The sequence below is a fragment of the Pinus tabuliformis genome, chromosome 9, assembly GCF_031772625.1.
Source record: "Pinus tabuliformis cultivar Carrire ecotype Pingquan chromosome 9, CPIR1, whole genome shotgun sequence".
NCBI lineage: Eukaryota > Viridiplantae > Streptophyta > Pinopsida > Pinales > Pinaceae > Pinus > Pinus tabuliformis.
In genome coordinates, this window is record NC_142307.1 from 1,211,894,686 (window position 1) to 1,211,908,536 (window position 13,851).

Sequence of the window (13,851 nt, forward strand, 5' to 3'; positions counted from 1 at the left end):
GCAAAATCAATCACAGACACAAGACAGATTTAGGCTGAAACGTTTCTGCAGCATTCACAAATCAAGAAACTCCATATAGACGTGTCGACCATGTTTCAACAGCATTTCGACATTTTGGACTGTTTCCAGTAGGGGTACACCAGCTTGAGGGTCATTTCCTGCAACATAGCTTGGCACCTATACTTGCATAACAAAAGCATACAAGTTAGTCTTCCTCTATCTTCTCCACATCAAGCACTCCAAGTAGAACCATGGTTTCCAAATGCCACAAAATCATAATCTTCCACTCTCACAAGAACAAGTGCTCCTTTTACTCCTTAAGTGTTTCTCCCAAACCCTAGCTTCCCTTGCCTTCTTAAGACAAAACCCTAACCCTAGTATTTACTTGAATTCTTTGAATATCCTCAAGAACCCTAGTGCTCAAGACAAAAGAAAGCAAAATAATGAAGTATAGGACAATGATGGGTGTCACCATCGAGTTTTGATGTCTATTATACTTTTCACCAATGATGTGATCCTCTTAGCCTCATCCCAGAGGGCCTGCAGAGGCAGCTAGATGCTTTGGCTCTATTCTCTAACAATCAGCAATTGACAATCAACTAGGGTAATACCAATGTCATTATATTCAATGGGTCAAAGAAGGATCTCTTGGATCATCATTTCATCTCAAAGGAGAGGAGGTCAAGATTACCAACACCTACACTTACTTGGGGGAGCAATTCTCAAGAACTCGATTCAGTGTGAGGCATGCTCTTCAACCCCAAGCCAACAAGGGATATGGATCCATAGCCTTTCTCTAGAGACAATGTTTCCATCACCATTTTGAAGACTTTCCTTCTAATATGTCTCCAATGGGCACCCTCATTCAATCCAAAGTCCTTTATGGCTCAAAGGTTTGGAGACCTTGTTTACTAGAGATTGATTGGGCCTCGACTAAGAGAATGCACACCCTTCACCTTTGATGCATTATTAGATGTAAACATACAACCCCTCCACCCATCATCCTTGAAAAGTGTGGGGTTTGACCCCTCCAAATAGAGACTATGTTCAGACTTGTTTCATTTTTACAAGGAGTTCAAAGTTTCACTAAATGAAGGGGCAGGACCAATATCCATACCTAGCCTACAATTCACTAGAGTCTATTGTTTTAATGAACTTCCCGAGCCATTCTCAATGTTGGCTTGCAGGGGTATCAAATCTTCTGGAATCTATGGGTGTTTCACTAGACCGGTTTCCTCCATTCAAAATTTCAAATACTACATTTGAGATGACATCTACAAGCTAGTAATAAAAGTTACTTAGATAAACATGGCGATCGGGTTATATTTGTGAATGGCCTTTTACATTGAGCACTTCATGGAGTTAAAACATAGACATGTCCAATCGACCTACAGATGTCGTCATTGGACATATTTGTTTCATATTTTTCTCGCCATATACTAGTAGACAGCCATCTCCCCGTAGCGCTTTCCCCCTTCAAGTACTCTCTAGACATTCTATGTCATCTCTTGACAACTATACAAGATCTAAATTAGGCAATCTGAGAGGACGTCTACAGAATGTACATCTAGGTCACTTAGACCTCACCTCTGGAGAGCCCGGGACTAACTTGTGGTCACTTAGTTCAATGTAGCAGGGTTCCACATATTTTCCCATGAAATTTAAAATTTGTCATATTTTAGCTAACACGACAAATTCATCCAGTTCGGTGAATTTAATGGCCGAACCTAATTGATTCAAGCAAATAGAATGCAAAATGTGAATTTATTGAAAGAAATTTCGTCTCTTTTCCTTGAATCCATTAACTCTAAGTTCGTAGGACGCATAATGTTTCTCATTCTTTACTGACTCGTGATTCGCTCAAGTCAACTTACCATTTACTCAGTTCTACCCTCCATTCACATCTGAGCACTTCTAGTGCTCAAGCTAACTCAGCTTAACAATTCTAGCAGTGGCTGACACCAAACGCTCAAAGCTTCTTGTGCCCATTAACTGTGTAGCTAAAGCATTCTGTGTTGGCGCTTATGTAGGAATGCCATTCAATCATAGACACTAGGAATCATTGAACCCACACGCCCTTAACCTGGTCGTGGCAAATATCTACTCCATAAATTGTACTTAATGAAGTATATTGCATTTGATGATAAACTTCACTTAATCTATTTAAATTTTAACATATGTGAATATGATAAAATTGTATTTACTATTGTACTTTACTCTGTATTTAGTATTTAATTGTATGATAAGTCCAAAATTGTACTTTGATGTACGTAATGATGATACTCATCTTTAAATACATTCAGTACAATTTTAAACTTATAATACATATGTATATGGACAAACTTGATCACAAATTTTAATGTAAATTTTATCCAAATTTCATTGACGCTGAATTTGAATACAAACACAAACTATGTGACATTGATTTAGTTCACATCAGCCTGCAGTTCATTTCCAGATTTGCCATTCGTACCCCTCATGTGAATCCCACAAGCCTTTTAAGATTATGATTAGAGGGCAAATCAGTGAAATATAAGGGCTCACATTAGATTTAGGTAGAAAAATCTACTTAACACTACTGGATTAAAATAATCTAATAATCAGATTCCAGGAGTTTTCAGTCAAGAGAAAGATGCTTGAATTTGTATATGCTGGGAAAGGTAGAGATACGTTTTTATATTGGAAATAGTTATGGCAATAAAATATCTACTTTTACGTTGCTTGTAACATCTTAAACTAGAAAAAAAGCGCGCGCGTTTTGAACTGGAGCTCCCGCGCCCCTGCATCCTCGGCTCCTGCGGCCCTCCACAGGCCTCCTGCCTGGCAGCTCCTACTGTTGGGCTCTCAGTCTTCCTTCCCGGCATCCCCGCAATCGGGCTCTGCCCCCCTCCTCCGGCCAGTGCTGCTGCTGGCACAACGACCACGTCTGCTAGGTTTTGAGATCGCAGAGGAAACACAGTCGCCACCATGAGTGCGCCAAGGGGTGGGGAGCCTTCTCCCACCCCGCCAATCTCTTCAGAGGAAGCATTCTGAAGATTGCTAATGCAGAAAGGGAAGAAACGTTTGATTCCAAAAGTTCCGAAATTCATCAAAAAACTGGAGGAAATTCCGAGATCGCCCTGCCAGAAGACCAACCAATAAAAATCGCCCTAGCCCTGGCTGACAGAGGGTTGGTAGGACAATTTATGGGACGCTGGCCCTCTACAAAAACAACAGATGACTGGATCCAATGCAACTAGAGGCCCCAGCTGAAAAACAATGTGATCTGCTATGCTGTCGGAAGAGGGTATTTCATTTTCGAGTTCACCTCCAAAGAAGATCAAGATTTGGTTTTCAGAAATGGTCTGTATTTTATGGGAAATCAGGGTCTGTATCTTAATAAGTGGACCCCCAACTTCGATCCCTCAATCGATGCCCCTAAAGAGGTCCCAGTCTGGGTCCGGCTTCCCAATCTTCCGATCCATTGCTGGAGCTATCACACCTTGCAGAAGATTGGAAATGGTCTAGGTCATTTCATTGACAAAGCAGATAACAAGGGCCAATATACCTGTGCAAGAATCTGTGTGGAAGTCGATCTGGAAGCTGGACTGCCCGAAGCGGTAAAACTTACAGTCGGAGAATGGCATCACTATCAAAAATTGGATTACAAGCAATTGCCTTTCAAATGCAGAACCTGTCACGAACATGGACACTTCCAACGAAATTGCCCAAAAGCTCCAACCGGGGACAAAGTGGACGAAGAAGGATGGAAAGAGATCAAAAAGGGCAAGGCAATCCCAAAACCAACTAAGAAGAAAAATTCAGGGCCATTGGTGAAGCCCCAGTCTAAACCAAAAGCCAAAGAAGTTCCAAAAGAAGGCTCTTCCTCTGGGGAAAAGACGGATGCCATTGGGACCCAAGAGGAACCAGAAGACCCGTCGAAGACAGTGAAAGAAGCCGAGGCAAAGTCAACTCTTCCTCCATCAGAGGATGATCAAGGGGAAAAAGAAGAAAACAAGGAGCACATCAGTCTGGGCTCCGATTCTGAAGGAGATTCAGAAGATGGAGTCTCCAAATCAGACAGCTCGCAAGTCACTCCTATCAAGTCGGCCAGGGGTCGAAAGTCCAAGAAGAAACAGAGAGAGGAAAAAACTTATCTGGATGTACTCCAAGGCTCTCAGAAAACTCTCAAAGGAATGATGAATACCAGATCTAGGCGCAAGCATGGTCAGGCTCCAAAAGGAGCCACAACTTCCCAAGCCAGTAAATAATGAAATACGTCTCCTGGAATTGCAGAGGGTTAGGCAACAGGTTGAAAGAAGAAGCTCTGAAAGACATTGTGAGGATGTACTGACCTGAAATCCTTCTCATCCAGGAGACAACGCTGGAGGACCTTCTACTCCTCCAAGCAAGCAAAGAATTCTGGCATAAAGGCCAAGGGAGAGCAGTCAGCGCTAGAGGCGCCTCTGGAGGGATTGCGTCCTTTTGGGACAGCTCCAAATATGAACTGATTTACGAAGAATGCTACCCCCATTGGCTACTCACTAAGCTCCTCCATAAAGAATCTGGCCACCAAGTAAGTATGTTCAATCTATATGCTCCGGTATTACCATCTGAGAAAAAAATTTGTTGGGACTCGCTCCAGTCCTATCTTTTCTTTCACAATCCAGAAAATATTATTATTACAGGTGGTCTGAATGTTACGCTAGCTACAGAAGAGAAAAAGGGGTCTCGCTGGTCAGGGACCCAACTAGAGAATGGGTTGAAGACCTCATTTTAGATTGGGAATTGGAGGATATCAAGCCCACATCTGGGAAATTCACCTGGTCCAACAAAGGATAGGCCCCGGCCACATTGCTACTCGCTTGGACAAATTTCTAGTCCAATCCTCCTTCTTGACATGTGGTCTAATGGCCACCTCTAAAATTTTGCCGAACTACACCTCTGAGCATAAACCCATTCTGCTTGAGCTCTCCTTGGATGGAAATCTTGGCCCCATTCCCTTTAGATTCAATTCTCTATGGATTCATCAAGAAGGTTTCTAGGAGGTGGTCTCCGAGGCTTGGAACCGGCAAGTTCAAGGATCCCCTTTCTTTGTGTGGGAAGAAAAATTGAGGGGACTTAAAAGAGAGCTCAAGGAGTGGGCTAAAAGGTTGAAAACGCCCACCGCCAAAAGAAAGGAGATGCATGACAATTTAGCAAGCCATCAATTATCAATGGAGAATTCCAATGTAACTCAAATCCTTCTTCAAAAAGAAGTAGAGCTGCAAAAATATCTCCATAAAGCAAGTAGGGAAGAAGAAGAGTTCTGGAGACAGAAGTCCAGAAATCTTTGGTTACAGGTCGGAGACAAAAATACAAGCTACTTCCATAAGCAAGTTGAAGCACGCAAGCACTTCAAAACAGTAAATGAAATTCACTATCAAAACACTGTGGTTAAAGATTTTGAAGGCATAAAGCGAGCAGCCCACTCCTTCAAAGATCTTTACTCGGCCCCGGAAGACCCTCCTATCGATTCTCAAGCCTATCCGATTGATCTAATTCCTCATTGTGTTCAAGATTCTGACAATATTATGCTGACTACTCCAATCAGTATGAATGAGATTAAAAAAGCTTTGGATTGCATGGAACCAGATAAATCCCCGGGCCCTGATGGGTTCACAGAAAGGTTCTACCTGACTTGTTGGCCTACAATTAAAAAAGATCTTTTGAGAATGGTCCGGAAATCTCAGACCTGTACCAAGGTTGGAGGCAGTACCAACTCGGCCTTCCTTGCCTTGATTCCGAAAGATAAAGGCGCCACCGATTTCAGCAGATTCCGGCCCATCTCTCTGTGTAATACAATTTATAAGCTGATTACAAAAATAATAGCCAACAGTCTTAAGAAAATTCTGTCGGTCATCATCCCTGAAAACCAAGGAGGATTCATAAAAGGGAGAAAGATTCTTGACAATATTGTGCTGGTGCAAGAAGCAATTCATTCAAGCTGTCATCGAAAAGAGAAAGGCGTGGTGATTAAGCTAGATCTGACAAATGCCTTTGACAGGGTGAGACATGATTTCCTGTTTTCTGTGATGGAGAAATTTGGCTTCTCAAAAACTCTCATAACATGGGTGAAAGGCTGCATAGCCTCCACTTGGATAGTGCCTCTTGTTAATGGTCGTTCAACGGAATTCTTCCAGGCCTCGAGGGGGCTAAGACAAGGTTGCCCTTTGTCCCCACTTCTTTACGCCATTCAAGCTTCGGTGCTCAGCTTCCAACTAGACTACTGTCATCAAATCCAAACTCTGCCAGCCCTGAGGATGGCTCATAATGTTAAAGACATAAATCATGCCCAATTTGCTGACGATACATCACTGCTTGGAGGAGCTAGCATAAATTCTGCTAGAACCTTCAAGAAGGAGCTGGACATTTATAGGGAGGTTTCAGGCAGCAAGATCAACTATCTAAAAAGCACGATCTATGGCTGGAATTGCTCGATCAAGGATTTGACAGACATAGCAAGGCTGTTAGAAATGGAAGGAACCCTGACCTGGGAGTCATTTAAGTATCTTGGGATCCCAATCTGCAAATCAAATCCTTAGGTAGCTCATTGGATGCCACTGCTAGACAAGCTAAAACTCAGAATACAAGCTTGGGGAGCCTCATGGTTGAATAATGTTGGGAAGGTAATCCTAATGAAATCTGTTCTCATAAGTCTACCGGTATATCAGAACTCCATTCTACTAGCCCCTAAAACCTTTATTAGTAAAATGGATGGTCTCCTGAGAAGATTTATGTGGGAGGGAGGAAAAAATAATGAAAGAAGGCTCCATTTAGTAAACTGGGACACTATTAAGAAGCAATTCTTGGAAGGAGGTCTCCAAATGCGGGATATGGCAGCCCAAAATCTTGCTCTAGGCTCCAAGCTCCTTTGGAACATTGTTTCTGGGAATCCTAGTTGGAGCAAGAGAGTTCTGTGGAAAAAATATTTTCATGGGCAGCATTTGAGGTGTTTGGACCAGCCTCCTAGAATAACCAAAGGATCACCAGTATTCAAACTCTGTCTCACAGCTATGAAACATTTCAGTCCCAAGCTATACTGGATCCCAGGTAAAGGGAAAAAAATAAAAATTTGGGAAGATCCGATTCTTGGAGATCATCCCTTGAATCAGATGGCTGAACTTGAAAATATCAGATTTTGGCTTCATGCCAGCAATCTGGAAACCCTTTGGGACATCTCCAATTGGACTAATGATGCAGAAAGTCTTTGGTATGGTTGGAATCTGGGGGAGGTCCCTCTTTGGCTGGATGGTGAAGCCACTTTATTGTTGGATTTGCTCCAAGGAAAATCTCCCTTAAAGGCCTCTTCTAAGGACAAAAGAGGGTGGGGTTCTCTTTCAGGCTCATACTCAGCAGTAGAAGGTTACAAAAGTATGATGGTTGTCCCAAGCGTTCCCCCAGAGCCAACTCAATGGAAATTTATTTGGTCTTTTCCTGCTCTCCCCAAAATTGACTTCTTTTGCTGGACTCTGGCGCATAAAAGTATCCTCACTAGAGATAACCTGAGGAGGCGTGGAATGGAAGGTCCCTCCAGGTGCCCTCTTTGTGTTTTGGATGAAGAAACGGCTAATCACCTATTGTTATTGTGCCCCTTTGCTCAAGAAGTTTGGAGGGGTGTCCTGATGTTAGGACCTGACAAAATAGAGCTCCCAGGAACTATTCTGGACCTGCTAAGAAACTGGGCCAAGTTATCCCCGTTCTGTCTCTCCAAAAAAAGCCTTCTCAAGACTGGCTGGATGTGGATTCCCAAATTCACATGCTGGAAACTGTGGCTAGAGAGGAACAACAGAATTTTCAGGGAGGAGAGTTGTAATCCGGTCAGAATTATCACTAAGATCAAAGCTCTGTTGCGTGAGGCCTTAGAAGCCAAACCAGCCATAAGAAATGGTATGATTCTGGACAGCGAGGAAGATCAATGGCTAAAAGAGCTAGTTCCAAATCATCAGAATAGACCCATTCCACCTTCTTAAGCCCCTTCTCATTGGAAAATTCGTCTGAAAGAACAGGAATTCATCGAATGGAGATCAGCTTTGGATGATCACTGCCTATTCTTCGATGGGGCCTCTAAAGGTAACCCAAGAACGCGGGGTGGCGGCGGAGTTATCTTGAGTCCAGGTGGCTCAACTAAGCTGCGCTTTGCTTGGGGTCTGGGGCATGAAACAAACAACAGAGCGGAGGCTCTTGCTCTGTGGCAGGGTCTAAATCTGGCTATCAAGAGGAATCTCCTCTCCATCTCAGTCTTTGGAGACTCTAGACTAATTATCCAGGCTATGATCTCTCAAAAGATCCCTTCTTAGGTACAGTTAGCCCCCACACTCAAAAAAATCAGACTAGTTTTGCCCAAGTTTCACAAAATCTCCTTCTATCATGTTCTGAGGAAGTTAAACTCTCAGGCGGACTTGGCCTGCAGCATTCCATAATTCTGGAGAAGACTGGACCTCTGTTCGTATGAGCAATCCGCTGGTTCAGATTTCTCTCCACCCCCCAGAGCTTTGGGACCGGTCCAATTTTAGATGGCAACTGTTAGGAGACGCGGACTCCTCCACAAGGGAAAATTCAGAATGCAACCTCGGCATTTTCGATCTCTGCTCGTTGTTGGAATTCACTGCTGCGTCTCTCTGCAAACAGTTGGGTAGGTGCTGGGGGGTTCACGAGGGCCTCATCAAGGCCAGTTTAGATAGCAGAAAGGCCTCTGCTGCGTTCTATGTTGAAACGGCAAACAATGCCGGCAATGCTGACACCGCACTTGGCAATCTTGAGCACAATGTAACAATCCGCCAGTCAAATCAAAAGAAAACAAGCAGTGAGCCATGGGATGACCAGGCAATCCGGCGCGATGGGTCTCCTCTCTGCAAGCTAGGAAGCAGAGCTAAGTCGCGGCAAGCAAAAGCAGCGGAAATCCAAGGCGCCATTCTGAAACCAAATCAAGTACATATTCAAGCCACTATCTGCAGTCACAGTGTAACTTCTTCAGCGGACTTATCAAAAGCCAAATCTACTCCCCTTGCCTTCTGTAACAAGGAAATACAGAGTAACCGTGTTAAAGCACTCGGCAGCTGCTTTGCCGCTTTTTAAATAAAACCTAGCCGTTAATGTCAAAAAAAAAAACCATCTTAAACTACTACCTAATTGTCCAGAAACTCCAAGTTTCCTCACATATAAGCTCTAAAACAGCTCAGAAATGTTTCAGATATTTTCTAGGTCATTCCTATTTCAAACAAATGTTTTCTGTGTACTCTCTCTCCAACCATGAGTTTAGATGTTTCAAATAATTATTCATACATAAAAAATTTCCTAGCTTGCTCTATCATTAATGTTTCAGATACAAATCAAGAGCTACAAGACCAAATCTTGAAACCTTCCAATGGCACTGGAAGCCATAATCATGAAAAGACAGCCATGCAACAATTTTGATAATTACTTGATCTGTAATTACAGCCTGTAATGAATTTTCTTACATCATACAGAATCTTTAGATTGCTAAATGTAACACGTTTACAGAATCTTAAATTTTCACTTTTACAATGAGAATGAAAACTGTAACTTTGCTAAATGTTCAATTTTTAAATAGTCATTTCACAACATGTTCCTTATACAAGTTTCCACATGTTTCTCTCGAAATGCAAATATACTATAGATTGTCACATTTTTGTATGTAATGCAGTTTTATTGGCATGTGAAAGATGTCCTTGAATTGGTTACCCGCATCATATGACATTACAGAAATATAGGAAACACATACATAAAAATTTGAAAACTTGCTGGTAACTATGCCTGAATGAGAAAAGAAAGAAGGCAAAAGAGAAAATGGGCTGCTGCAAAATTCTGGTTTTTAATATCCAGCTTTAAAATCAAATTTCAGATTTCATACTCAGTTAGTCATACTTCTATTTTTCCAAGTTCGGTTTCTGAAAAATGCCCACAGCTTCTTAATGCCCTTTGCAGCTGAAAATGTATAGCGTATCTTAATTTTCAAAATTCAAATACAAGATAGTGTCTAAAATTTAGCTACATGCAAAAGTAAAATATTGAGTTAAAATTTTCGTTGTATATCAGTTAACTTTACAGTCATAATCTTGGACTCACAACGATGCCATGAGCATTCTATCTTTGGAATCTGGACTATTAATGAAGACATGAGAATAGCACATCAAAGGAATTTTCAAAAAATATTTGATAGGTTAGTTATCTAGTTATCTAGAAGACAGTGAATGGTAATTGATTGTCTTACAGGTGTCTCTGCTGAAGGCACATTAAGAGCTTCCATGCTGCCACATAGATACCCATGTTCCAGATCACAACCTTGAAGACGTACATTCACCTTCCAAGCTTCATCCTTTTGTGAATTCGATACATTCTGTGTACCAGCAAACGCCTGGTAACAAAGAAAGAGTGAGAAAAGAATAAAACCAAGGATACTTCACCAGAGATACACATCAAAACTCAAAAGTTAAAAGTCACTTTCCAGAATGCACCTTTGAAATGATTGTGCAGATATAAGCCCTACTTTGTAGATAATATATGAGATAAATTAATCAAATTTCTACATGTATTGATCTAAATTAGGCTTCCTGAGAATATTGGCATCAAGTAGTATCCAAATTCAAAGTAAAGAAGCTGAACGATGCAATCTGCAAAAAACAGATAGTGAGGTATGACAGAACTCTACAATTTAAACTTTAAAGGATTTTTATTTGTTTCTTACAAGAAACTGGAGAACATATGCAACCACGCTAGCCACAAGTATGAGCAAACAAAAGAAAGCACCCAGCTTAATTCCCAGTATAATTTGATGTGTTATAGAGTTAGAGAAGATCATCATTAAAGAGGCAAAGCACTGCAATGTAACATTTGGGAACAAAACATAGAAAGATTAAGAATTTATAACATTAATTTGGCAATTGTGAGATAACATTTATTTTAGCTTCTTCGGAAGGAATCGCACCAAATTTTTAACTTCTATGAATTGCAATAAAGCTACAGTTTCATGCAAATTAATCTCCTACCAGTACAACTTACTTGACCCACACTCAACAGCATACAAGGAGGAGGAAGTGCATGTCCAGGAATTGTACCTGCACATAAAGAAAACAAACAGTATTAGATTATCTTTTGCACAGAAATCTAAGTACGGTATTAAACGGTGATAATCATAAAAGAAACATCTATCTAAAAAGTAAGCGCAGATAGCCAACGGGTGGGCTCAATCAATTCAAATGTACTGTTTCAAGGGGAAGTTCACCGAGTTAACCGCAAGGTCTGCAGTCATAGTTCAGAGAAGGTTTGAGTCCAGCTGGGTCTCACAAAGCTTCCCTTTAAAAAATATAAGAGAGAGAGAGAGAAGCACAGTTTTTTTAGATAATATCATGTAAAGACAGCATATTGTTAAGTCAGGCTGTGAACTAATGGCAGACCGAGCTTAAGAGGAGAGCGAAGGATGTAAGTCTTAGTTTGCATAACAGGCTCTGAGTGCTCTGTGATCCATAACCCAAGTAAAAGACCCAGAGAACGCCCCGGAGGTTCATATAGGAAGGCCAATATTATTCAAAGTAGATGGGGATTCCAAGGAATACAAATTTTAAGGCCCGGCAAGGCATAACCGTTCCTCACCGAGATGGGAGCTCAAAGAAGCTGAAATCTGACAAGATCAAATAAAAAGGTACATCGTGCAATAGTTGGATTCGCGAAGAGGATGAATGCCAGAGATGGAACTCCAAGCTTATCAGAGGTCAGAGTGCAAGAAGAAAGCCGTTTCCTTGCTCAAATAATCAGTTTCTAGTATATACAGGAGAGAGGTTAAAGAAGGACGATATAGAGGAGCTCGCCCTAGAGAAAGGGATGGTATATTGCCTGAGATTATCATTAATGAGCGTCTCTGTATACAGTTATCAGTCCTTACTGAAGAAAAACTCCTGACTCCAGTCGCATCAAGGAATGGCCAGCAACCTGCAACTTCCGAGTTGCCCAGCTAATAGGAGCCACCAGTATGAAATATATGAGTAATTTGATAGCATTGCATTTAGTCTTCTGAATTTTGTTCAAGACTACTAAGCATGTTCAGATGTTCACCATATGTATGTAAAGATATGTATATAGGAACAACAGTTACAGTCCCAATTTTGTGCTGGACTGACTATGACGGATGTACTGGAAACTCTCATTCAGAAAGCCTAATATATATAGTGTGAGTGAGAGAGGAGGGCTATTTTTCTGATCAAAGAAGAAAGATAGATTAACCCCTTTTATCATTACAAATTTATAACAGAATCTGGCTCAAAATACCCACCTGAAGACCAAAAACTTTTAACTAAAACCCTTCATATAAGATTCTACCACATAAATTCACAGTATAGAAATTGATTTGACTAAATTTCATAATTGACAGGCAGAAAACAATTATGCCATCATCTGAACTGTAAAACTGAATTTTACAGCTAAATCGGCCATTAATTCCAAACCCTTGAACTATCAGGTATGGACCACGACTTGCTCAAAAAAAAAAACTGAAGTTTTGATTCTATATAGATTCCTAACTCCGCGGATTTTCCTAGTGAAGTGGGGATGAAATTTGTATAATTCCATAGAAAATACGAGACACGGTAATTTCAGCTCCTTGGTGATGAAGGATCTGGTTAAAGTCCGTTATTCAACTGGATTTTTTTAATTATGCGTGCACGTTGAAAAGTACGTGAGAATCGAACACTGGTTACCATTGGTAGGCAAACTACTTACCCGATAATTGTGTGTTGTAGAAGGGGTTATCCACCATTCTGACTGGCATCTTGGAGAATGGGCTTTAAGCCCAACCTGCAAACGCCCACACACGTCCGATTCGATAGCCAGACAAAACGTTGTAATTGTAATGCCTTGGTGTGCGAAATAACAGAGGATGGGATAACGAAGAAAACCATAAAACTGCATAAGGAAAATTTGGCCCTTACCGTGATATGTTTTTGAAGTCAGCTATGGTCTTCAGCAGCTACTGGAGTCTATGTGATCGGCTTCGTTAGTGATATCCTTCCAGTCTGCACATAATTATATAATCCACAAAGAACAATGAAGATGAATCAAAGGATCTTGCCTACGCGTACAGAGACATGTCTCATAGTGGTATGGTTGTGAGTTTTTTTTTTTTTTTTTTTTTTTTCCCTTCCGTCTTGTGCCGTGGTATGGTTGTGAGTTTTTTTTTTTTTTTTTCCCTTCCGTCTTGTGCCGTGATTTTTAATGAAAGATTGGATGTTTGAAATTTCATTTTCACACATCTAGGGGAAAAGATGTGAAGATCACACTTTTTATGTCGCTTTATTGGGTCAATAGGCGTTTTGAGTGGAATAATTTTATTTTTATTTTTTTTGGTTAGGTATTTTTTTAGTTAAGTTATGTTTTTTTTATGGTGAGGTTTCTCTTTACGATATTGTAGTAGATTTGTTGGTCTTCAAAGAATATATCATTTTTATAGTGTGATTTACCGTGGGTTTTTGATCTGCGATTTGTTTCGCCCGAGGTTTTTTGACTTTTAATAACCGCGCGCTAGCCACACAGCGGAGTGTGACATCATGACTATGGAAAGGACATTATGTCATAAAGCTAGTGAGCGATGTCTTCTAGGGCTAAGCCCTTTAGCTTGGGACAGGGGGGTGATTCTTTAGAATATTGCGCTACAAATTGTTCCAATGTGTAACGCATGGGACCACATCATACGCCCCTGGGCCTTTATAATATCGCGGAATCGCAATCGGCAATTTCACAATGTAGCATTTGGTTGCAATCCCCAAAACTTGTGATCTCTGATGAGTGGCGCGGTCTGATCTACGTGGAGAGGAAATAGTG

The 13,851-nt window shown here is 41.1% G+C and overlaps 1 protein-coding gene across 2 annotated transcripts in view; it reads right to left on the reverse strand.

Annotated features, from left to right (window-relative positions):
* LOC149152898 (glucose-induced degradation-like protein) overlaps positions 1-13,121 on the reverse strand; it is a 76,470-nt gene extending 63,349 nt beyond the window's left edge. The window contains exons 1-4 of one of the 2 annotated variants that reach the window (XM_089438731.1): positions 12,963-13,121; positions 12,754-12,828; positions 11,041-11,096; positions 10,253-10,396 (exon numbers count right to left, since the gene is read on the reverse strand). In XM_089438731.1, the coding sequence (XP_089294857.1) occupies positions 10,253-10,396; positions 11,041-11,096; positions 12,754-12,802 (249 nt within the window). In that variant the 5' untranslated portion in view covers positions 12,803-12,828; positions 12,963-13,121. Of the gene's footprint in view, positions 1-10,252; positions 10,397-10,726; positions 10,857-11,040; positions 11,097-12,753; positions 12,829-12,962 lie in introns of those variants that run through there. The other variant, XM_089438730.1, reaches the window with a different exon arrangement.
* Positions 13,122-13,851: the final 730 nt, after the last annotated feature.